Source organism: Triplophysa rosa, linkage group LG4 (assembly GCF_024868665.1).
Source record: "Triplophysa rosa linkage group LG4, Trosa_1v2, whole genome shotgun sequence".
Classification (NCBI taxonomy): Eukaryota; Metazoa; Chordata; class Actinopteri; order Cypriniformes; family Nemacheilidae; genus Triplophysa; species Triplophysa rosa.
In genome coordinates this window covers 29651626-29676182 of record NC_079893.1, presented here as the reverse complement: position 1 = coordinate 29676182, position 24557 = coordinate 29651626, and the positions used below count along the sequence as shown (strand labels likewise).

At 40.0% G+C, this 24557-nt stretch overlaps 2 protein-coding genes across 2 annotated transcripts; one reads left to right on the top strand and one right to left on the bottom strand.

Annotated features, from left to right (window-relative positions):
• Nucleotides 1-12: 12 nt before the first annotated feature.
• On the top strand, nucleotides 13-12995 carry LOC130552711 (Na(+)/H(+) exchange regulatory cofactor NHE-RF2). Its single transcript, XM_057331204.1, has 7 exons — nucleotides 13-913; nucleotides 1626-1856; nucleotides 4045-4287; nucleotides 5726-5920; nucleotides 7091-7244; nucleotides 7589-7812; nucleotides 8991-12995. The coding sequence occupies exons 1-7, from the start codon at nucleotides 674-676 to the stop codon at nucleotides 9204-9206; spliced, it is 1503 nt and encodes a 500-aa protein (XP_057187187.1). The 5' UTR covers nucleotides 13-673; the 3' UTR covers nucleotides 9207-12995.
• Nucleotides 12996-13023: 28 nt separating this feature from the next.
• On the bottom strand, nucleotides 13024-24087 carry tnpo2b (transportin 2b). The gene is made up of 25 exons (XM_057331203.1): nucleotides 23861-24087; nucleotides 23103-23204; nucleotides 22889-22964; nucleotides 22661-22810; nucleotides 21431-21537; nucleotides 21103-21236; nucleotides 20946-21027; nucleotides 19879-20001; nucleotides 19669-19787; nucleotides 19526-19586; nucleotides 19200-19371; nucleotides 18882-19034; nucleotides 18572-18797; nucleotides 18118-18289; nucleotides 16305-16391; nucleotides 16038-16145; nucleotides 15792-15950; nucleotides 15533-15620; nucleotides 15349-15447; nucleotides 15051-15146; nucleotides 14778-14853; nucleotides 14540-14639; nucleotides 14372-14446; nucleotides 14139-14284; nucleotides 13024-13145 (listed from the first exon to the last, which is right to left on the bottom strand). The coding sequence occupies exons 2-24, from the start codon at nucleotides 23199-23201 to the stop codon at nucleotides 14177-14179; spliced, it is 2670 nt and encodes an 889-aa protein (XP_057187186.1). The 5' UTR covers nucleotides 23202-23204; nucleotides 23861-24087; the 3' UTR covers nucleotides 13024-13145; nucleotides 14139-14176.
• Nucleotides 24088-24557: the final 470 nt, after the last annotated feature.

The window sequence follows — 24557 nt, the reverse complement described above, 5'->3', positions numbered from 1 at the left end:
GATGCATGAGCTGATCCCAGATCTGCTCACTTCAGAGATATGAAGAGGAAGAGTTCCGCATGGAGTTCTGTGAGTTGTCTATCATTTGATGATCTGACCGATACTGTCTTTTTCGCGCGCGCACGCACGCACTTATACAGCGCGCGCTCTTCCCTCCACCTGTTTTGATCTCCCTAAGCGCACTTGATGCGCTCGCGGTTTGTCAGACAGTATCTAAAACTGTCCTCGAGGGTGCGATTATCGATTTCGATATTTCAGATGAATGTGCATCACATTTGTGTAAACGCGTTAGGAATGTGACTGGCGGAGAAGGTGGGCTCGAAAAGGGGTCTGCTGACAAACTCTGGACTGTTCGTGGGATAAAGATTCAGTGGGAGACACACTGGAGTGAAGTTATTTTTGAACCACGAGGGATTAAATTCATCCAACGCAAAAAACGAAGAAGATTTGTGCGTCGAAAAGCGCTTAGGCGCGCAATTTACGCATGGATTAAAGTGATCGTTTTTTACGTTGTTATTCAAGTATGCACGCGTTATTTTGCTGTATTTGAAACTTTTTGGTTTGGGACAGTCTAGTGAATGATGTATAAACTCGCAGACTCAGAAAGTGGAATAAATGCATCCTTAAGGAAATACGGAAACGTATGCAAACCTACACAGAAATATTGATGTGAATGAACATGGCGAACACTCTGGAGAGGGAGATTTTGGAGCGCGAGCTCCGTCCACGCTTGTGTTATGTGACCAAAGGAGACGGCGGATACGGGTTTCATCTTCACGGGGAGCGCAGCCGTGGAGCGCAGTGCATACGCAAGATCGAGCCTGGCTCACCCGCCGACCTCTCCGGACTCAGGTCTGGGGATCGGGTGGTAGAGGTGAACGGAGAGAACGTGGAGGGAGAGACTCATTACCAGGTAATGAATGAGGATAACCTGTTGGACCACATCTGGGGAGCCACGGACAAAAGGACCTGTCTCATTTTGGGGTGTCGCGTGCGCTTGGGACATGCGTCCTAACCATTATTTTTGAGTAGCCTATAGTGAGCATGCTTGGGGTGTTTTTAATGAAAACGGAAGGAATTGATCACTTTTGTTCTTTTAAGTCTAAATCCAACTTATTCAAAAGAAAAAAAGATTTGTTTGAAGGTTCCTTTTGGATAAAAGCGTCTGCTAAATGTAAATGTCCTAATGCGCATGCCCTAAAATGCTGTCTAAATAGTCAGCACAGTAGGTTGTTTTAAAATACAGCTAGGATATAGTGTCCTATTCTCCACTTACTGACTCACTGTATGTAAATGTTGGGAAAACAATCCAGGCTCGAACAGTTTGGTAAACCTGACTTCTCCTCTATCACAAACATTTACCATAGCAACGTACACTTACCACTATAAAACCATAAAACACGATTTAGGACCACCCCCATTTGGCAGACACTTTTATTCAAAAACACTCAAAGCAACTTACAGTAGGCCCTACATTTAAAGTATGCAAAGGTCATGGGTTTGAATCCCAGAAAACACACGTGCTCAATAAAACCATATAGACTAGTATAGACAAATGTCTTTTATTGAAACGTTTCGCGTCCAAATCAAATTTCTCATGCAATCTACATTCATGGGTGTCCCAGGTTGTCCAGCGGATCTTGGAGGTGGACCACCGCACCAGGTTGCTGGTAGTGGACCGGGTCACCGATGAGTTCCTTAAGTTTCACGGTCTCCCGTGTACGGAGGAGAGGGCGATAGAGATGGGGTCTCTCTCCTCGCGCTCGTCCGCGGCATCCTCCCCCCGCGCATCCCCCCGGGACTGCGCCACACCTCCGTACAGCAGACAGAGCTCAGAGAGCATTTTAATAAACAAGGTAAAATGAAATACTCTTTTAAATGTTAAATGTTTTTATTTCATCCAATTTCAAGATTGCTTCAAATTTGAAAGTGTGAATTATCTACAGTAATAAGATGTCTTGATTTGGTTAACGTCTTCCCCAGACAATGAGATATTAAATGAGAGAAAACGATATAACAGATGGTTTGCAAGGGACATTTCCTATTTGTCATGTCCAAATCTATTGTAGGATTAAGGTAATATCCCTTCTTGTAGTCGTCATGAGAGGAAGGTTGAGAGGAAATCCACCCTTGACAAAAGCAGTGTGATTGTACTGTGTACTGTGATGTATACTGTAGAGAAATGCAAATCTGATTAAATCTATACCGGTCACAATGTTCTTCAATACAAACTGTATTTCCCCCAGTTTCTTATCTATTTCTTATATACAATTTGAATGTCATGTCAGTGTTTGTGTAGGTGTGTCTTTTACAGAATTTTGCAAAAAATGTTTTACAAACATTGTATTTTAATGTGTTTAGCCCCGGTTTCACAGACAAATTTAAATTAATTTTGAGCTGTCTTAACTGAAAATAACTTGCCCTGACGTATCTTAAAATACATCAGTGCCATTGTTTTGTCTCAAAACGCTCAAGATTTTTTTATATTTTATTTTTGAAATACGGTCAAAAACCGTAAAATTGCAACAAAAAAAAGAACGCAAATTTACAAGAAAAAACGGGAAACAATTCATTATTAATCCTTATATCCTGTCCTTTTACAGGAAAACTTAATTACGGTATATTTCCGTCGCTCCAGCTGACAGAAAATGTCAATTTTTTACAGATTTGTTTTACAGTTTGTGCAAAATACAGTTGCTATTTTCATTTTAAAAATCCTTCTCAAATCTGAGAGCTTTTGCCAAAGCAACCAAGTGAAGATTTATTCCAAGTAAATTGAATCCACAAAAAACTCTCTCACACACACACAATTTTTTATTGGTATTTTTATTGGTACACACCCAATTTCTAGTTGGTATTGGACTGTAGCTGTTGTCTATGGCGGTTTCCCGGACAGGGATTATCTTAAACCAGGACTAGGCTTTAGTTAAATTTGGATATTTAAGTTATTTTAAAAACATACCTTACAAAAAACATTACTGGTGTGCATCTCGAGACCAATGATGTTTTTAAAGATATGTCAGTGTAAGTTGTTTTTGATCAAGACTCCTTTAACATTTAAGTTAGTCTGGGACTAGTCTTAAACCCTGTCCGGTAAACCGCCCATAACATTTTTAGCGTAAACTCTTTACACGCGTACAGTATCTTGATCTTGTCCGAATCGGGTAAGATAATTCTGTGTCTTGACAAGTGTCCAGGTAACAGATGGCAACAGGATCAGATCCATCAACTCATTAATAGGTCTTGTAGGTGTTGTTCATGTTGTGCACCTGCGATACAAACCAACAAGCATCTTGAACATTCACCAAGCAAAGTAGCAGTTGAGTCATTGTTTTCTCACACTGTACGCATGGTTAAACAAATATTGATATTTAAACACACTATAAAATGTCTCTCTCTGGGTAATATGATTCACTTTAGCAAACTGGTTCGGTTATATAACTATTTTTTTCAGTTGCATTGTGTTGCACGCTGTTTTCATCACCTGTTATCGCTCTTTTTCAAAGGAGTTAACACTACTTTTTCAAAACAATAGGTCGAATGTGGTTTAATACTTTGTGTCATGCGTAACCTCCCAACTAACGTTCGCAAACGTTTTGCTAACGTTGTGCAAACGCACTCTCTTGCAGTAACGTTAAAAGAGCAATTTATCAACGTTATATTTCATTACTTAATCTTCAAAAAAACTCAATATAAAAACGTTGGTGTAAAACATATTGTTCAAAACATGTAACATTTTGAACCTAATGGAAATGTTTGAAAAACGTTCCTAGAGCATATTTTTTTAGCTCAGCTTTTAAAAGTCGGTATAAAAACATTACATTGTTTAAAAGATGCCGAAATAACGTTTTCGTAACGTTATGGGAATGTTAGAAAAACGTTTTGAGGACATACATAGCCAGATCCATTACATTTTTTGTAGTTTGTTTTTGTCCACACATTTTCAGGACCTCCAGTTGATTGTGGATGGATTCAAAACTCTGCTGAATCTAAATTCAGATGTTTAACGATGTGTTTTCATGTTTTTCTTCTGGTTCCGTCAAGAGTCCCGGTACTGCTGGAGTGTTGAACGCTTCTCCGCTGTACAGAGCTCACGCTCGCCTGACGTCTCCAGTGTTCCTGTGCCCCCCCTCTCCTTCTGAACCCAAGACTGAGACAATACCTGAACCCAATGCTGAATCCTTTGAACCCGGCACTGAACTCCAGAATGAATCCGACAGTGAACACAACATTACAGACAGCGCTGAAACCATCACTGACCTCAGCCAATCAAAAGCCAGCACACAGGTACACAATCTGATGTGTTTATTTTATTTCTCATAAACAAAGCAGAACCATGTTTTTCTTTCTGTGTCTCTTTCTCCGCTTCATTCCGCGTGACCTTAATTCTCATGTACCTGCGTTTTTGTTCACACTCTCTGGTGGCGTGTTAGCCGGTGTCTGATTTCTGGGTATTTTCCCAGAATTCAGCGAGAGTGTTGTGTGTGTGTGCTCTCGCTGAAAGGCCGGTAAGATTGGATTAACCGCCCTGTCACCCCCAGGAGGTTACGCACGTCTTGTGTGTGGCAGGTCTTGTGTATTTTCATCTGTGTATGTAAGGCGAGGTTCTGCAGTCACTCAATCCCATGGGATACAAACAGACAACACCCTTGCATTGTTTTAGCGCAGGAAGTGAGAGAATGTCCCTTATTCCTGTCGGGCGTGTTTTGCTTCTCGAAGGAAATGAGCCGGTAGTCACACACGCACGTCCTCGCAGTTCTAGAACACGAACCTGCGAAATGTAACGTACGATATGATATCAATTAAGACAATCAACACAAACAGAAAACTGAGCATGTAAAAAGACGGGTTATGTTAGCGCCCCCTATAGTGCCCGAAATATAGTGTTTGGTTAACGTATGTCAAGTACGGTCCTGTTGGACACATGCAATGCGTACTGCGTTATGAATTGCGCAATATTTTTGAACATAACATGGTACGCAATGAAGTCTGCCTAGCTAGATATGGAGCACAAGACATGAATAAAGTATAAATAAATAAATACAAACATAAATGCTGAAGTTAATAAATAAATGTCAAAATGCCGACATAAATACCAAAAACAATACAGAAAATTTACTTTTTCTGTCAGGACATTATCCATTAATTTTACAACAAAAAAACAGTGCAAAAAATATTTTCATATAATATACAACAAAATATAGAAATATATAGAATATGTAAATTCCTTCATATTAATATAGTACTGTATATTGTGCTGTAATTTAATTGTGTTGTTTTACAGTGTAAATAAAAAAAAGATCTGCCTTTGTCATGATGGAAAAGGACATAAATACGTTTTTGGCCCCAAATGTTTGCCTACATTTCCATGCATCAACTTTTATTTGTATTATTTCTGTAATATTTGCATTACATTTATTTCTGTATTTCTAAATTAATTCATTTCTGCATTTATTTATTTATTTATCTATTAATTAATTTAAGTCATTTCTTGTCCTCATTAGCTTGAAGCACCATGTTGTGGAAATGTCTTGAAATTACCAATTGATAATAGAATTGTTTGTTATTGACGAATGAAATAACTCATTTTGACCTTGAACAAGTATCAGGACATTTTAATTTATTTGTCCATAAAAACATTAACTTGAAAAGTATTATGAACTTTCCAGTATTACAATTTGATTTTCCAAATTTGTTTTCACGACGTTTCTATTTTTCTGTCCAGGGCGAGATTCCATCAGAAGGGGATGTGGTAACCAAGGACCTGCGTCCGCGCTGGTATCACATGACCATGGACGAGCAGGGCTACGGCTTCAACCTGCACTGCAAAAAATCTCGCGCGGGCCAGTACATCCGCTCCGTGGACCCTGACTCCCCGGCGGAGCGTGTGGGATTGAGAGCGAAAGATCATCTTATTGAGGTGATCGAGCGGGATTACATGAAACTTCATTAGTAGTCCAGATTAGCAGCACTGGATTACATTAAACTGCTTCTGAAGACAGGCAGATTCTTAAAAGTGAAAGGAACTCTTGAGCGTTTCTGTTTATGTCAATGCTCTGTTGGCTTTCACATCAGGCGTTTGGTTCGGTTTTATAACTTTTTGTTTCAGGGTGGGTGTGTGATCGAGAGTTTTACGGCAGGATTAAATGCGCAGGCGCCTTCTGTAATTATAACAGACGGATCAGTAATTATGACTGACAAACAGGGATTATAATGACCGGTTAACAGCATTTGTCACTCCATTTTATTATAATTAGGCATAAAAATGAGATTAGCATGAATTAATATTGTTTAACCTTTGAAAATGATTTGATGATAAAAAGGCACATTATTTCAGACGTGTTTATTGGCCCAAATTGGAAGAGCAAATCCCAAACATTTTGTATAGTCCCGCCTTTAATTTCTATGGAATTAGTTTGACACCCAAAAATAAAACACTTAGAAAATTAACAGCACGTCTTTCCTCAACAACCTAAATTATGTGAAATGGTTCACTTTTAAAAAGCATAAATATTGTTTTGCCAAAAAACTGTTTATTTGAAATGGTCCTGAGACACGTCACTATAAACCGTTCTCACACACCACCGTCTCTCCTCCCTTCCTCACAAATACAGAATAAATGAGGAAACAGCGTTGGCTCTCGAGGTTTGTGTATTTGAGTTTCAGGAGGAACATACACGCCCAAGATTATATTAACAGTGAGAGAAACATCTGAAGAACAAGAGAAAGATGAAAGTTTGTGACTTAAAGAGAGGAAGAGGAAGTTCTGCAGAAAGTGGAAGTAATGTGGTGGTGCACGCCACCTGCTGGCCAAATGCTGCACAACACCATTGGGTTGTAGTAAAGTTTTATTTGCGTGGTTCAAACCTGTATATCCATGGAGCACAACAGAAGATAGTTTGAGAAATGTCTGTGTGGTTTTTGTTTATGCAGTTGAAGTCAAGGGGTTCAATGTTGTTTGGTCACCAACTTTCTTCAAAATATCTTCTGTTGTGTTCTGCAGAAGAAAGTCATACAGGTTTGTTTTTTGGGATTTCTAGGATCTTATATATATGATACAAATTTGTACACTTGTCTTTCACAAATCCAGGTGAACGGCAGAAGTATAGAGGGTCTGCGTCACGCTGACGTGGTGGCATTGATCAAAGCGGGGGGCAAAGAGACCCGTCTGTTGGTGGTCGACCCGGAGACAGATGAGCTCTTTAAAAGACTGGGCATCACCCCTACATCCACTCATCTTAAAGGTACAGCACAGTAAAGGGCCTTTTAATTCATACAGCGACACTCACCAAACAGTACATGAACATTTTTTTTCAATATGTGCATCACAAAATGTCATATACGGATTTCTAGGAAAGGCCACATTAACACTACCAAGAGAACACGGTTATCTAAGCGCTAAATGTTAATTTAACCCACATGACAAGCACGATGTTAAATATGCAAATCAGGATCGGTACTCTATGCAAACATTTCATCTATGCAAACACAAAAGAACTCTTGGTGGAATGTGTGACATATTTCTAACAAAGCAAATAATATGGAGACGATGAACTGTTCATACTTCACGTTAACTTTTTTTAAACAGAAGACTGTGTGGACGGACCAGAGATGAAGTGTCCAATCACAGTGCACTCTGCTTCACCCGTCACTGACGTGTCTAAGATCTCTCCGCCAATCATAAACATCACACTGACAGATCCACCAATCACAAATGTCTCTCCACGGCACAAGAGTTATGGAAGTTCCTCTTCTCATTCCACGGTATCCGAAATAAGCGCCGAACTGACCGGTTCCGACTCCAGCAACAAGGTCTGTGTATGTGTATATACAAGCACTTACAATTTGAAGCACTAACACAAGCTTTTAGTATTAAAAAAAATGTCAAAAATGAATATGTTCCTCTTTGATCGTTATTTTAGATTATGCACAGTTATATATAGAGTTATACATTGTATAAAATATATATATTAAACTAAATTAAATAAATTCTTATTTTTTCATGAAATATTGCAGCGTTTATAATAAATAGTTTATCAATGTGCGTCATTTTCTTTTTAAAATCATGTACCCTCATAATCTTCAGTTAAAAAATGAAAATGCACTTCCGCCCTGAAATGACTATCCATCTCAAATGACGTAAATTAGACAGCTTGGGCGGAGCATCCGTTAACTCCTCCCCTTCAACTGTCAGTCTGCTGCCAGTTTCATTTCAAAGTGCAACAGCTGTTTTTATACAGCCAATCAATTCGCGGCGAAAACCGCAAGCCACGTCCACTAATTTGATCATTTGAAATTCCTTTTCACTCGAACATGCGTCAGAATACGGAAGGAAAAACGATCGCAACATCTGGTTCACGGGGACTTTAAATAACAAACAATGCAATACAATAAGCCATGCAATATAATAAAACAGCCTTCAGTGACAAGCTTTTGAAAAATGTCTTATATAACAAAATACAAAGTGTAAACTTTATTTAATGTTATTTAAAAAAATGCAAATGCAAATGAAAGCTAAATTTAAGCAAACTAAGGTTAAATGTTTGTAGCTAATAGTAAAGTAAGGTTAATAGTAAAAAGTGCATCATGTCATAACTGTTACTATATTTTGTATTGTAGCACAACTAAAATATTTGTCAAAAATGTAATTACATTTATACCATGGTCTTTTTGAATACTCGATTCTGATTGGCTGGAAGGTGTGCACTAAAACCCTTTAAGGCACAGGTAGCTCCAGTCAGTTTGATTACATTTGAAATTTAACTGACAAAATCACTGTAATTTTCACCTGTTTGATCTAAAATTTCACTGTAAACATCAATAAAAGATTTAACTTGGCAAATGACCATGGTAAAAGCAGGATAATCCACAGCTAGCCGTGCGTTAAAGGATTTTAATGCACGTCTTGGCCTCCACGTTGTGCATTAAAACCCTTTAACGCACGGCTAGCTGTGGATTATCCCTTACTTCAAAATGTTTCATTTCCGTAGGTCACCGATTCTGAGCATCACTCCAGGGTCGAGATCCATAACGTTAACCGAGATGGCAAATCTGAGCAACATCCCTCAGACCCGTTCTGGGAGAGCGGTCTACATCTGAGCCTGACCGCAGCGGAGGCCAAGCAAAAACTCCGGGACAAACGGGGTAATAAGAGAGCGCCCCCTATGGACTGGAGCAAGAAACAGGAAGTCTTCAGCAACTTCTAAAGAGCGCACACATCAAGAATATCATCTCAGTTGTGTTCAGATGTCTCAGAGACGGGATCGAAGAAATAAAGCTTTGACCAAAATACACTAACGTACTCCAACATGGATCTTAAGGAACATTTTCCTTTATGGGACCCAAACTAGAACAAGACCTTCATAAACACTAAGACAAACTAAAAATCTTTTTGCTTAAGAACTCTCCAGCTGTCAATTCCATAAAAAGTCACAGCTGTCAATAGAAAAGGTGAAGGAGATATCTTCAATATGATGTGGAAATGTACCAGAGGACAGCAGAAGAAATGAAAGACAGATTAGAAAGGTTTTGGTCGTTGGGTTTATTTTAGTCAGATCACTGCCTCCACATCATGCACTCTCTCTCAAAATGATATGTTTATTTGGGATATTCTCAAATGCTGGTTTCACACCACGACAATCCCTCTTTCTACACATATACAGAGTATTTACAGGCATTACAGTTCTTTCATTCTAGATTAATATGACTTTGGCGGTGAGTCATTTGAGGTTTACCTCTGTATGAGTATAAGTTCTTAAAGTAAATCTCATATCCTGATGAACATACAGTACGTATCTATAATATATTCAGGAAACTTTAAATAATACAACGTAACTGTAGATAGTTTCTAACCCTGTTTCTCGTTCATGTATATAAATTGTCTGTTTTACATTGAAAGGACTCTTCCTAACACACTTCTAAACACAATACGTTAGTTTGTGTTTCAAAGATGTTTTAATAAAGAACCTGTTGCTTTATTTACGTCTCATCGGGAAAGATCCAGGTCTTCATATAAATATAATATATATATTTGCATCGTGAATGACATTTCTGTTCGCATTGACTAAAGAAAACAAGATTTTTTTACATTAAATGTATGCAAAATTGACGGTGCATGGTGCAACATGAAGGTCTCTCCGTCGGGGGTGCAGTTCCTCCTGTCAACCGCTAGAGGCGCGGGCACACGGTGCATTCATGACAGAAAAACTGTTTTCGAAATCAACCCTCCATATATATATAATTGATTTACAGGTATAAAACGTGTGTATTGTGCGTTATATTGAGCAACTTTTGTTAACAGTGACGGTTTAGATTTTATTCATACAGGAAAATGTTTCCTGAAAAAGTGTGAATCCATTGTGTTTACTACCTTGCTCTGTGACTTTTGTTTTGTAGCTCACGAAACTATTTGTGGTTGCATTAAAGGCTGAGATAACGATATCTAGGGATGGTGAAGAGATCACTTTAGCTCTTATATAGAGTGACAGACGTGCAGTAATTCAATGTGAGATGGTGGTTTCACACCCAAATGTTCCCGCCCACAATATGCTATTAAAAAACTGATAAAGGGAAAAAGCACCTATGAAACAGGGCTGTCACAGTATCACTGCACGATTATTGTGGCCAAAAGAAATTATCAAAACAAACCAAAAATAAACTGATAGCATTATTTATTTGATTTTGTGTGTTTTCTCTCTTGTAAAAGGGAATCACGGTTTTTATAAGCATTACATCCCTCTTCATTTTCAAGATGGTTTCTATTGTTTTCAGCAGAGAATCATTAAAAGCATGCTTATGTTTGGTATTCAACCCATTTGTTTTACAATGACATAGAAAGTGTGATGTACCACACCCCTATTATTACACACATTTGTGACCACATTCTAAAAACACTCACGTACGCGCGCGCACACACAGCTCTTATTTGTTCTGGTAAACCTGTGATGCGCGCACGCTATATTCTTCCTCTTTTCAGTCACTGGTTTCAACTCCGAGCATCACTTCTTGAAAATCTCACACACACGCACGCACGCACACACACACACACACACACACAGAAGTTCTGGGCAGACCGATTGAACATCTGCAGTTCATGATCTCAAATCACACAGTTGTCATGAGCTTAACCCAGAACTTCCTGTCTGGCTCATTCCGTTTCCTGTCGTGTGGGTGACTGATGTGAGGCTTGCAGCGAACGTGTCGTAGCTGTCACACACACACATTACAGTCAATACTGTGACAAGAGTTCTCTGAAAGCCCACAAACAGCACTACTTATAACCAACCCCATTCATACTTGACGTGTTTCTGTCAAAGGCAGATTTCAGATATATAAACTGATTCTTCATATCGTCTTTTAAAAGCAAAATATTTAATAAGCGAAAAATACATGCTTGAAAAATCATACTTTTCTAGTTAAAAAAACAAACAAACAAAAAGACACAGATGACAGAGGAAACTGATCATAAGCTTGATAAAAAAAATTGTTTTATTTTTCCTGGCAAGGTAAAGAGAGAAAGATTGTGATGATTGTTTCGTCTTTCAGAGTCTCAGTGCAGTTTTCCATAAACAGCAATCGTTTGTTTCTCCATCCCTCTGCCACTACCTGTCTTTCCTTCCTTCGACTCGTTCTTATTCTAATCTTCCATCCAACAGATATTGTCACAAAGGGAAAAAACAAGACGCATAATGAATCCAACAGTTTTATCCGTAAATTTACCAGCAAATTCCTTACAAAAAAAAATACTAAAAATAGCAAAACAAAAGTGCATAAACATAAATCCAATTTAAATCATGCATTTCGCTCAAACAGAATTGAATGTGAATTACTATCTATTTATAAGTCAAACAAAAATTTGCGGTAGCAGCAGAACTTAAAAAAAACCCTAACCTTATCGTTGTAAAACTATATTTGATATAGCCGTTTGTTGGATAAGCCGATTAAATCACTAAATACCAAATATCAGTATGGCATCAATATTATTACAAATACATTCGTACACACGCTCACAAGCACGCACACATTGTTGGTCACAGTTTACAGGTCAATAGGGGTCCAGGAGTCAAGTGTAAGGTACCTTAAAACAATTAACAACCTAGTAACGCAGAATACACGAAATGCGATACACAAAAGAAACACGTGGCAATGACGCTAACACGCTTAAAAACTTCCCGACACAGTAACACAAATCTCAAACACACATGCAGAATGCAGGTAACGGTCGCTATACTGCGGAGTCTTCGTTCCATCCTCTTCTCGACGACATTGCTCTGAAATCACGACAAGTTTAACTAAACTACGATGAGATTTAAATCGGTGAGTTACGATGAGTTTCAACGGCAAACACTGACCGAGTCCAGGAGAAAACTACGAGCCAGCTACACGGGCGAGAAGAAACGTGGAAAGTAAAAGACACGTCGAAAGAGACACGAGCAGCGAGGAATCATGACGACCGAACGACGACGAAAACTGTGAATTCATAGATGCTCCCTTACTAACAATCAATGAAAAACAAAGTCACGATACAGCTTTAACTAACTTTTTTTTAAGCCAAGAATGTTCTTTTCTTCAATAGCAATATTAAAAAAAGAAAAAGTGACCCTAGTCTTTCCTAGATAGTCTCAGTGTTAAAGTTTAATTACGCTATTGCTACGACGACGCTGCTCTCGCGGGCCGTTCGTAGTTATTGCAACTTCATGTGCATGTGTCTCTATGGTCAGTCTGCGAGTGGATGCGTTTGATTGGTATGTCTGGGATTAACTGGAGATTTTTAAAAAGTCGTAGAATAGTTGATGCCTAGCTTCCCTCCCTAATCTTAATCATCAAGCGATTATTCCCAGATATCTATCTAGACCACCCTCCCGCTTAACCTACCACCTCCCTCCCTCACTCTTGTTTGGTTCTCTCTCCCTCGGTTACTCTATCGCTCATCTTCCCTACGTTTAAGGTATATTCCCGTGATTGGGTGCAATCTGCAGTTAACTAGAGGAGTCCCCTCCCCCCTCCCACCCACCCACCCACCCTCATGGACACACAAAGGGCGTGGGATCTGTCCATCAGGCGGAGCGGCCAATCGCATCCCTCTCCCCCACGATCAGGGCAGTGCAATACACAGATGGATGAGTTCCCCCCTCCTAAAGGTTCAACTGTGGGATGAAACGAAACTACAGTTAGCACGTTCATTAGCATATTTAAAACAACATTAAAAATACAAGAATTATACTGCGTGAGAACCATCAAGAGTTTGTTACTTTGTATTTTCCAGTACAAATTAGGGATGTAACGATTCACTGTGAGCCCGTTGAAAATCGATTATAACCTATGACGATTCAAGTCAGTTGAGACGTTATAAAAATCGCAGTACATGTTTTGAACAGCAGGGGCCGCTGTTTTTCTGCAAACTTGGTAAACGTAGATATGCCGATATTTCTTAAAAAAGTACAAGTTAGGAAAGCACATACAAAGTCTTAGTTTGTTTATATTAAAGAGACTTTTGTTTTTTTCATATTTATTTAATTTGGAATTTGTTTTAAAACAGCTATTTAGTTTTGTTATTTGACATAAAATAGATTTTTATTTTACAAAGAATTGTGCAGCATTAGAGAAATAATAAAAGTTGTTCATTTTAATTTTTCTCAACTCATTCTGTAAAAAAATCGTGATTAAATCGCATTGTGAGATCAGAATCGTGAATCGCATCGCAAGCTGGGTGAATCGTTACATCCCTAGTACAAATACATAAAACATTATTTTATAAAGATACATTTACTAGAGAAATAAAAAGTGACTTGAGATATTAGGTATTGTTAAAAAAAATATATGTAAAAGTATTCAAATAATTATTAATGTTGTTATTGAAAAAATATATGCGAGTTAATGAGAAATATCTGCTTATAAGGCTAGAAAAATAAACTTGGTTTAAATACTAATAATAAAGAAGTGAACCTTAATTCCAGTTATTTTTCTTACCCAACTAGCAAATATTTTTCTTTCGACTAATCTTGATTTTTTTAGGACTCTACATCTTGGGTCACTCTGCTTCAAGTACCTTTATCGTATTATTTTTATATATTTGTTCTGAAAACCTTGACAAAACACTAAGTATCGCTCTTTATGACGACACAATATTAGCCCGTTACCTGACAGCGTGTGCTGTGTGTGAAGCAGAGGGGCGTGGCTATACGCCATAGCATGCAGAGAGGCGTTCCTTCAGGATGGGAGGGAACTGCTCCGAGAACTGCTGCCAGTTCTCCTCACCGACCTGGTCCTTAAAACCATGCAAGATCTGGAGAAACGGAGCACAATCACCATTTAGCAACGTATTCAGAAACTTCAAAAAAGCTAAATGAACCATGGAGCAGTATGGCTGCACCTTGTAGAACATGTCCCTCAGGTCATCTTTAGGGTTAACCCAGGAGGCCACCGCATCACAGAAGAAGATGAAATCCTGCAGCGGGAGAGATCGAGGTGAGGACATCAAGGCCAAATGAAAGACTCACATAAGTGCGTTCTGGTATGGTGTCAGGACAGCGGAACGTACCTGGACCACACCCCCAGGATTGACACCAATCATCACACAAATGCCTCTGAAGGCGGAGTCCTTTTCTTCGTTATCTCTGATGTTCCGTAACGATGTGCACCTGCAAAAAGACGAGCATGTTAACAGGTGCGAAAGAAAACAACCAAGTATTTCGCTAGTATTTCCACCGGAAAACTATTTAAATCAGCACGTTTCAACAGGTTTGTGTAAAAAGTGCGACGCTTATGCACCGACTCACCAGGGCCTGATGAACTGTTGCAACATGGGAGCCACTTCCTGTGGACAGACGTAACCCAGACGACCAATCGTGATCGCTGCAAACACACAAACAAAAAAAATCAAAGAGAGAACTGAAAATAACGGAAACAAAAAAGCTGCTTAAAAACCCCACACAGTTCAAATTGCGGAGGAAGTGCAAGAATTATAAGGTTTTGAAAGACACAGGAGGGCGTCACTGGTAATTGCGAGATTACTGAAGAACACGAGCACAATATGAAGGCATCAGCTGTACCTGTGTTCTCCAGAAGCGTTTTGGGAGTGTTGGGTCTGTTTATGATCTCCACCAGGTGAGGAAGAACCAGAGCCACGTACGGCTGCATCTCCACACCTACCACAACACACACATCACAAAATCACCAACATGATCCAGCAATCACATAGGTGACATCACAACCTATCATATGACCCCAAGAGTCAAATCTTCACATGGATGATGTCGAAAGTCTCAAAATGAACGTCAACGAAGTCACAATGAAACGACCTCATCAATGATGTCATGTTATCTGACAACCTAATCCTGTGATCCTCACCCATCTGCATGCAGATCTCTCCGATGGCCCAGGTGGCGTTATTACACACGGAGATGAACTCGGGGTTCAGATTCGTCCCCAGGATCGGCATGAACTCGGCTACACACACAAACACACAGTTTAACATGTGACTCCAAAAAAATATCAAATCGGACTAGATGAGGTCAAACACACGCCGTCTTACCGATGCAGGGCTTGACGTGCGGAAAACAGGCCTTGGTCAGGTCACCCAGCAGAGCGAATGAGCTCTGTCTCACCTCCGGCATGGTGTCCTATATATAGAGATTACAGAAAGTCAATCATTTCGGGATTGACGTCTTTCAGAAATATTAAAACAAACCAGTTTATTTTCCCAAGAAAACTGTGCCCAAGTTTCATACTTTAGTATTGATGTATTCTGTATTATCTGGTCAGATTCTTGAATGTGTGAACACAAACGGTACCTGCATACACTGGAACAGAAGGGTCATGATGTTGCTTCGGGCGACCAGCTGGTCCACATGACCGCCGAGACCCTCGGCCAGACCGCTGAGCAGATCCAGAGCCACGATCATGAAGTCTTTATCTGGAGCTTCATACTGATCCGGCTGCTGACTGTACATCTAACACACCGACACGGACGGGTGAATACACATATAACACATGGAAGGGAAATTAAAGTATGGTTGTATGTGTATGTGTGTTCTTACCATGGCTTGTGCGAGTGTTTTTTGCACCAGGGTAACGCAGCGCTGATAGACGGGCTCACAGTACGGCAGAAAACCGCTCTGTAATGCTGTAGCCACAGACGACAAACACTAGAAACACACAGAGTGAAGAAACGTCTCTTATCCAATATACGACTTATTTATCTTTTAATGCTTTCAACATTTTATACTGTTTTTTTGCTAGCGGTTTGTGTTCCTATCAATAAAATTCATATTACAACAAAATAATCTACGCTTTGAGCGTCTCACCTCCAGCAGAGGAAACAGATCTTTGTCTTCATCTTTCAGCTCATTCCATTTCTGAATGAGAGGCGGCATCAGTTTCTGGATATATTCCTGCACATATACACATTACAAACTCAGCACAAATATATCAAAACATTGAGTTCCCATACCAATATTACACTTTTTTCATTTGAATTTTTTTAACATTTGATTTAACAACTCAACAATTATACCAAACAATGTCAAAATTCTGTAAACGCTTGTGTTGCAAATAGGGCATATTTTTAAGATATTAAAGAACATGAACAAAAGCGATAATGCATTTTGTAGCACGTTATTACATATACAATATGCAAGAAAATAATGTTTTAACTTTATCAAATGAACTGGATTCATATTAAAATATCCAAAAACAAAAGATTACAGTCTAAAAATGTTTTTGTGTGTGTGTAACAAATTTTTGTTCAGCCCGACCTTTTTATAGTTCTGTACAATTCTGTAGTGCTAATTATTGTGGTAATATTTATTTCAAAGTTCTCTAATGTTGCTTTAAACAGGGCTCTAGACTGCGACTAAAAAGCATACAAAACGTTATTCGCGCTAAATACTATTAATTTGTAAGTCGCTATTGACTGAAGCCAAACACTGCTTCAGGTCTCGCGGGTTGTTTGAGATATGCGCACGCCCAGAGAGTCAGAGCACAAAATACTAAACTGAGTTCTCTTTCATTTTCGCCTTCTTACTATGAAACGGACATATAAACACAACATAACGTCAAAATTCCCACATTAACAAGAAACCTTGTAAAGGTATTCAGTTTCGTGACCAAACAGTTGGGAAACAAAACGTGTGTTCCAGTATATTGTGCGAGCTCTTAAAGTGGCAGCATCATAATAAAGATCTCTGTTTATAATGTTCATCAAACAACAAAGGACGGGCCCCAAAACACTCACTGATATGAAAGGAATTGTGTTCTCTTATAGGAGTCGTTCACAACAAATAAAGGAAGAAAGTAGCTTTAAGAAAGATGTGCTTTAAATATGGTAAAGTGTTAAAAGAGAGTTTACATATACAATAAAAATAATTCAAACATAAACAATGATTTGTATTAATTTCTAATTAATTTATTAATGTGTTAAATACATTTTAATGAAGTTTTAGTGATTCTTTTTTCTTATCTCACCCCACGACAACTGAATAACTTGGTAGCACCAGTGCCACCTCTCTCAAGAGTTAGTCTAGAGCCATGTTTAAAGTATTAAAACCATTCAGTTACTGCAAAATATTTTATGCACATTTGCAATTAGGGCTGTCAAACGATTAATCACATCCAGAATGAAAGTTTGTGTTTACATAATATGTCTGTGCACTGTGCATATTCATTTTGCATTTATAAACACATACATGTATACATATTTAGGAAATATTTGCATGCATTCTTTTATATTTACAAATCATTTAAACTATATATAAATGTTTATAAAATTGTATATTTTTCTTAAATATATGCATGCATGTTTAAAAATACTAAATAAATATTTATAATACACAGACATATATTATGTAAACACAAACTTTTATTTGGGATGCTATTAATCGCTTGACACCCCTTTGTGCAATATTTCAATTATTTCAAATATATTGGGCAGCCCTAAAGTAGGGTCATAAAATGTTTAGCATGATAAATATTTACATTTAAAAACATTTTCTGCACCTTCTATAGTTGGAAAATCTACACAATGAACTCAAACATTCTTTTAAACCAAATTAAAAAAGGAAACCCATAAACACTTTAAAGTGACATGCAAGAAACAAAGCGATCGTGGGCGACTGTTACCGGCTGGTTAAGGTGATGCCCGACAGAATCTGCCAGCGTGCCGATGGCGTCGTAGAGGATGAGCAGGTTCTTGTGCTGATATTTCCCAAACGCGAACACCAGAGTGTCCAAAATAAAGCTGAGGTACGGCACCAGCTCTGTGCAAGCCTCCTCCTCCAGAGTCGCAAACGCACTGACAGTGAGCAACAGACACACAAATACTTATATAAAACTGTACTATTCTGGCTGTAAAACCTTATTGGACGAGCCAAGTTCAAATCCACAGTAGCAAAGTATATTTGTATTATGAAAGGATCAGTTAACCATACCAAGCCAATATAAAATAATTCTTATCAAATCAAGTATTTTTAAACGACAGTTGCTGTAATAATTTATCAAAACATTACTGAAACTATTACGAGCTAAATAACTTCAACCATTTAGCTGTAAATCCGCTCAATATTTCGAGCCTCACCTGCAGGCCGCCTCCTGCACCCGTTTGTTGCCGTCCAGGATGCGTTTGAGCAGTTCCGTCATGAGCGGTTTGAGGTGGGCGTCCGGAGGCTGGCTCACCACCCAGTGCGCATAGCGGCTGAGCGTCCAGCAGGCGATGGAGCGCACCAGAGCCTTCTTATCGCACAGACACTGGATGAGGTGCGGGATGAGCTCGGGCAGGTACTGCACCATGCCCTGCATGCAGCCTGAGAGAGAAACGAAACGTGTGAATTCGTGAGCAAGAGAGTTTCAAATCTATATGCGCGTGTGCATGTGAGAGAGAGACGTACCCTCAGCAATGGCTCCCAGAACTAGTATTCCCGACTCTTTGATCACCCAGTCCGGATGGAACAGCAGACCCTTTAGAAGCGGCAGGAGATGCGGCAACAGATCGTCACGAAACACATTCGCTAGCACGTCCAGCGCAGCTGCAGAACACTTACCTACATAAAATAATAGTTCTATATTTACGAGTAAGAAAAATAAGCGCAATAAACAAACACACTTCAAACAAACCACATTTATTACACAGGAAATGATGGAAGCATTCCTAATCTGATTGGTCGGTTTACTCTTCTGACCCCGCTCCCTCGTCCCACATTACTCACGCAGGTTCCAGTCAGACAGGGTGTCGTCGTCGTCATCATCATCTTCGTCGATATCTTCTCCCTCCTCACCCTCTCCTCCCTCGTGCTGCAGGGTGACGGTGCGTGACTTGTGGAAGCGAGGCTTGATGTCCTGCTCGCTGTCAGGAACGTTGTCGTCCTCCTCCACGTCACCCTGAACAAACATATCAATCACACGCTGTAGCAGCTCCCTACTTCACGTTTATTTACTTGACCGACGCTCTTAACCAAAGCGATATACAGGTACGGTTTCCTGTGGTTGAAATGAAACCGATATCATTTGTTTATGATCGCACACACACACTCACCTTCAACAAGATGATGTCGATCTCCGAGTACTTCATTCCGTTAACCAGGATGGGAATGAGTCTGTGGAGACACAAACGTGACGTCAAATCACACGTGAGCACACTGACGGTAAACAGGATGTTCTGCATGTGTCAGTACTCACTGGACCAGGTGACCTGACAGAGCCTCCTTACAGATGGGCTGCTCGGCCAGCGTGAGCCAGAACTCGCACGCCTCCAGCGCCACGTTCTCATCTGCGTCCTGTGTGCGCTGGAGCATGTACTGAAGAGAGAGAGCGCGAGAGACCAGACGTAAGCATTCAGTGAGAGGGTAACACGAATCCCTCATGTGTGTCTGTTTTAATATCACTCACCTGTATGATGCTGTGCATGTGGGGTATGAGCCGGTCGATTCGGACCTCCAGCAGCATCACCAGCGCTCGGCACACGTTCTTCCTCACCTCGCAGTCCTCATCACCCGCAAGAGCGAAAAGAGACTGACGGAACAACGCAAACACAGTCAAGACCACACAAACACAAATGTTTCGCTTTCGTCACGTGACGCTCGCGGCTCTCTGCTGCAGGCTGCAAATCACGCTGTAAACAAATACGAACAAAGGTAATGGGCATTACACCTCACAATGTACAGATCAGACTAGCCCGACTTTTTAACAGTGGAGCTCGCGCTGTATAAAGAAGATGCGTGTCTGCGCATCCTGCATTGTATAAAGAAGTCGCGCCTCCCTTTATAACGCTTTTATTGAATATAACATCAGAATAACTGTGTAGCCTGCGCTGTATAAAGAGAACGCGTGTCTGCGCAGCCCGCATTGTATAAAGAAGACGCTTTATAACTCTTTTATTGAATATAACATCAGAATAACAGTGGAGCTCACCCTGTATAAAGAGGACGCGCAGTTTGCGGAGACCCACCTGACTTTATAACTGTATAAAGACACATGTCTGCGCAGTCCGCATTGTATAAGAAAGACGCGTGTCTGCGCAGCTCGCGTTGTATAAAGAATACGCTTTAAAACTCTTTAATTGAATATAACATCAGAACAAGAATACAATCTAGCCTCACTTTACTGTATAACTGTGAAGCTTGTGCTCTATAAAGAGGATGCGCAGTTTGCGCAGTCCGCATTGTATAAGAAAGAGGCCTGTCTGCGCAGCTCGCGTTGTATAAAGAAGTCGCCTTAAAACTCTTTTATTGAATATAACATCAGAATAAGAATACAATCTAGCCTCACTTTATAACTGTGACGCTTGCGCTGTACAGATGTCACACCCCTGAATTTATAACTGCCCAGCCTGCGCTGTATAAAGAAGATGTGTGTCTGCGCAGCTCATGCCACATGTGCCTCACTTTATAACGCTGCAAATTTGGTAGACATCGCCCAACCCTATCACACACATAAGTTATTGATGGTGAACTCACCTCTATGAAGGTGTCAATGTTGTCCATGAGAGCCTGAGCTCTGCCGATGATAAACTGATTCACACACGCTATAGCATGAGACCTAAAGAGAGAGAGTGGGAATGTTTATGATGTTGTTCAACGAACATGAAACATTCAGCATGAGGTGTGTGTGTACCTGATTTTAGGGCTGCAGTGCTTAAAGAACTGCAGGAATTTGGGGATCATGATGTTGAGAGGTCGATTCAAAGCATCGCTGTCCAAGAGCTCAGACGAGTCCTCGCAGATCTTCTGCAGCGCACCGAAAGAGCCCTGCACACAAACACATGGCGAGTTTGCGCAAACTGTCTAATGTTCTGCTTAGACTTCTCAATGCATTATGGGTGCGATGACTCAGAAAGCCCTTTTTTCATGGAATGTCACTTTTTCTCTCTAAATTTCATGATCACATTGTTGTTAGGATGAGGCGCGTGAACCTCTTGAGTATGCGAGCATGCGCGTGTTACCTCACAGGTGTTGTAATCCTCGGAGTTCAGAAGGTTGCAGAGTTGTGGCAGCAGTTCTGGCCATGTCTGCAGCTCGCCTTTAGAGGCGATAGTAGTAATGAGAATACCTGCGCGCAAACAGATGCATGTTTAAACAGCTTGTCCGGCTAACTTCAATTTACACACAAATACATGTAAAAAAAAAACAGTGTTTAGGATCCTAGGTCTTTTCAAATCAAAAACTATATACTAGAGTATGCCATCGACTAGTGACTAGCACTGCAACAATGTATTGTTGAAGGACGTACCGTGATAAAAATCAACAAGATACGTATTGTAGTTATTGCAATGTTTGAAGAAATGTTAGTTTTATCATTTTAATTTTATTGAAATTCAGTTTTATTTTCAGTGGCAGATCTTTTCAATTCATAATTTACATATAAAAGGTACACAAAACCTTAAAGGGACAGTTCACCCAAAAATGAAAGTTCTGTCACCATTTACTCACCCTCAGATTGTTCCAAACCTGTATACATTTCTTTGTTTTGCCAAATACAAATAAATTCTTTGTCTTGCCCCCCATAGTAGGGAAAATAAAAAACAAAGCGAGATCTGACATTCTTCTAAATATCTTCCCGTTTGTTCAGAAAACAAAGAAATGAATACAGGTTTGGAACAATCTGAGGGTGAGTAAATGGTGACAGAATTTTCATTTTGGGGTGAACTGTCCCTTTAAATGTCACTCACTTGTTTAATTCTGCCATGTACAACAAAAATGTGAAATTTGTTCATGTTTTTGAAATAAAGCTGTTATTCAAAATTCAGATTCATCTTTTAAATTGTGTTCGTAAATATTGTGTTCATTTTGAACCCAGTATCCTAAATCATTACATCGCTATTAGCAATCGTAAAAAGATCATCTTCACGGTCCATCTGAAACCTCGGATGTCCAAATTTGCTGTCCTTTTTAAATGATTAAATACTGTTGTCAAAGCTGACGAGCACTTTTTGCTGCTTTATATTGGTTAGATATTCCCAAAATCCTAGTGACACACGTAAAGGGTGATTAACGAAAAATGACTTATTTTGATGATTTATGTAATAAAAAAAGTCATGAAATACGGTGATGAAAGCTTTCAGAAGGACAGCAGAGAAATCGAAGTTCAAAGGCTAAAATGTCCCATCCCAACATCCTGTTTCCGTAAGAAAAAACGTCACATAGGAGGTTTTTAAGCCCACGTTCAGACTGACCGATGGTGGCGCGGATGAGAGGGGACGGGTCTCCGATGTTGTTGAGACACTCTCTCTTGATGAAGTCGGCCACAGCGGGAGGAAAGTTCTGGTAATGAGCCTTCACGTTGTTTTTCAGGATCAGACCGCTCAGAGATCGAGTAGGCTCATCTGCAGACAGACAGAGATGTTCTTTCTCAGAAAAGTGCAAGAGCTTTAGCGTGACCGTATCATTGGAAAAACACAGACCTTCTGATTTCAGGCTGGTGAGGACGAAGATGAGATAATTGTTGAAGTCGGGATACTGATTCAGCTGCTCCAGTTTCTAACGGAAAGAAAAACATTCCGAATAAAATTCTGCCGTTTTGTCCCCCATGTAGTCGCAACGGCTGCGTGTCACGTGATGCTTTGCGGTATCCAGGGAAATCATCACATGCAGATTGGTGTGAGGGTGCGAGCTCACCTCTTGAACGGCTCTCTGTGTGGCCGTATCTGGAGACTGGGAGTCTTTGAGCAGCTGTAGCACCTGCTGTAATCCCTGTTCATCCGGCTGCCACTCCATCCTCTGTCACGCACGCGAAACATAAAAGATGTGTGAATGTGCTAGCAAACCAGAAATGAGCAAGACACAACAGCCATTCACACACAATAGGGTGTATGAGGCAACACTCGTGAGAATTGGGGACCTTCATCTCCACAGGGAAAGAGGAAACAACAAGCCCAGTTAAATCTTTTTGGAATAGATATGGGATATAGCAATGGCACAGTGCAATTACATATATTATACATATACACAATAACACACAGTGTGTGTGTGACAGTTATACTGTATGTTTGTGTACAACCTGTGTGTATGGCACGTAACGTACACCGTACATGATATTTAGATCTGCACAATTGTGTGCGTTTCAGTGTGTGCGAGATATGTGCGTAGGCTGTGTACATGTGTATCTTTCTTTCGGAATGTGGGATTTGCGTATGATGTACGCTGTGTGTGTAACGTTATGTGAGGATGTGTGTAGGCCGTGTGTGTGTGTTTACACGGCCCGGTTACCTCAACACCGCACATTCAACCTCGACCACACGTGAAATATAACTCATTAAAGCCATTATATGTGCGTTAACGCGTGTAACGATGTTGTATCAACGCGCTCGTACGGAGGAGACGGTGATGTAGCCGGTAGCCGTTAGCCGTTGTGCTAACCCGCCAAACGCTCTCACCTTCAATCCGTCGATCGCTTCGCACTCGCGCTCCCTCTCTCTCTCTCTCTCGCTCTGCCAATTCACGAGCGCTGCTGGCCGTCAGGGCGCGGAACCGCAATGCTCGGATCGCTCGTCCCGGGATTGTGCGTGATTTCTAGGCGTTTCGATCGGTGCGGGCTGTTACTTTTCTGTTGCCGGTGGTGCCTGATGCATGGCGGATGCGATTATCGCGCAGTGTGAAGCTGCGCGGCTTCCGTACCGCGGCGCTGACGTCATGTGTCTTTAGCATAATGTATATATTTAGCGCTGATTTTTCCTAAAGTACAATATATGAAGAGTTTGGTTCCAAAACGAGATAACTCCGTTTTTTAAATTGTTCAAAAACATGTTTTTTTATTATGTTATCGTGGTTTTATTGTGTTAGTTAGCTGTATTTTCTGAGTTATTATGGCTTGAATCAAAACAAACCAACTGCAATTTGATTGATATTAATTGGAATGCACAATAAAAAAACAAGATTTTTGAAAAAAAACCCAGACTTTTTATTTTACTTGGTAAATATCCCATTCATGTGAAAAAATGGCTAAAGCTAGGCCAAATTGTGAACAATTTGTAAGAGAAATTAAACAATATGGACAATCTTAAAGCAATATAAAAAGCAAAAAAAGACTTATGAAGCACTGTTATTTCAATTTATGTACTTCATTTTTTACTC

Excerpts from the sequence above, each read along its gene's own strand:
- tnpo2b (XM_057331203.1), bottom strand. The coding sequence starts at position 23,201 with ATGGAGTGGCAGCCGGATGAACAGGGATTACAGCAGGTGCTACAGCTG. Across the intron at positions 21,538-22,660 it reads TCTCATCCGCGCCACCATCG|GTATTCTCATTACTACTATC; the intron begins GTCAGTCTGAAC and ends GTTTGCGCGCAG. Across the intron at positions 21,237-21,430 it reads AGGATTACAACACCTGTGAG|GGCTCTTTCGGTGCGCTGCA; the intron begins GTAACACGCGCA and ends GTTTGTGTGCAG.
- LOC130552711 (XM_057331204.1), top strand. The coding sequence starts at position 674 with ATGAACATGGCGAACACTCTGGAGAGGGAGATTTTGGAGCGCGAGCTC. Across the intron at positions 4,288-5,725 it reads AATCAAAAGCCAGCACACAG|GGCGAGATTCCATCAGAAGG; the intron begins GTACACAATCTG and ends TTTTCTGTCCAG. Across the intron at positions 7,813-8,990 it reads GTTCCGACTCCAGCAACAAG|GTCACCGATTCTGAGCATCA; the intron begins GTCTGTGTATGT and ends TCATTTCCGTAG.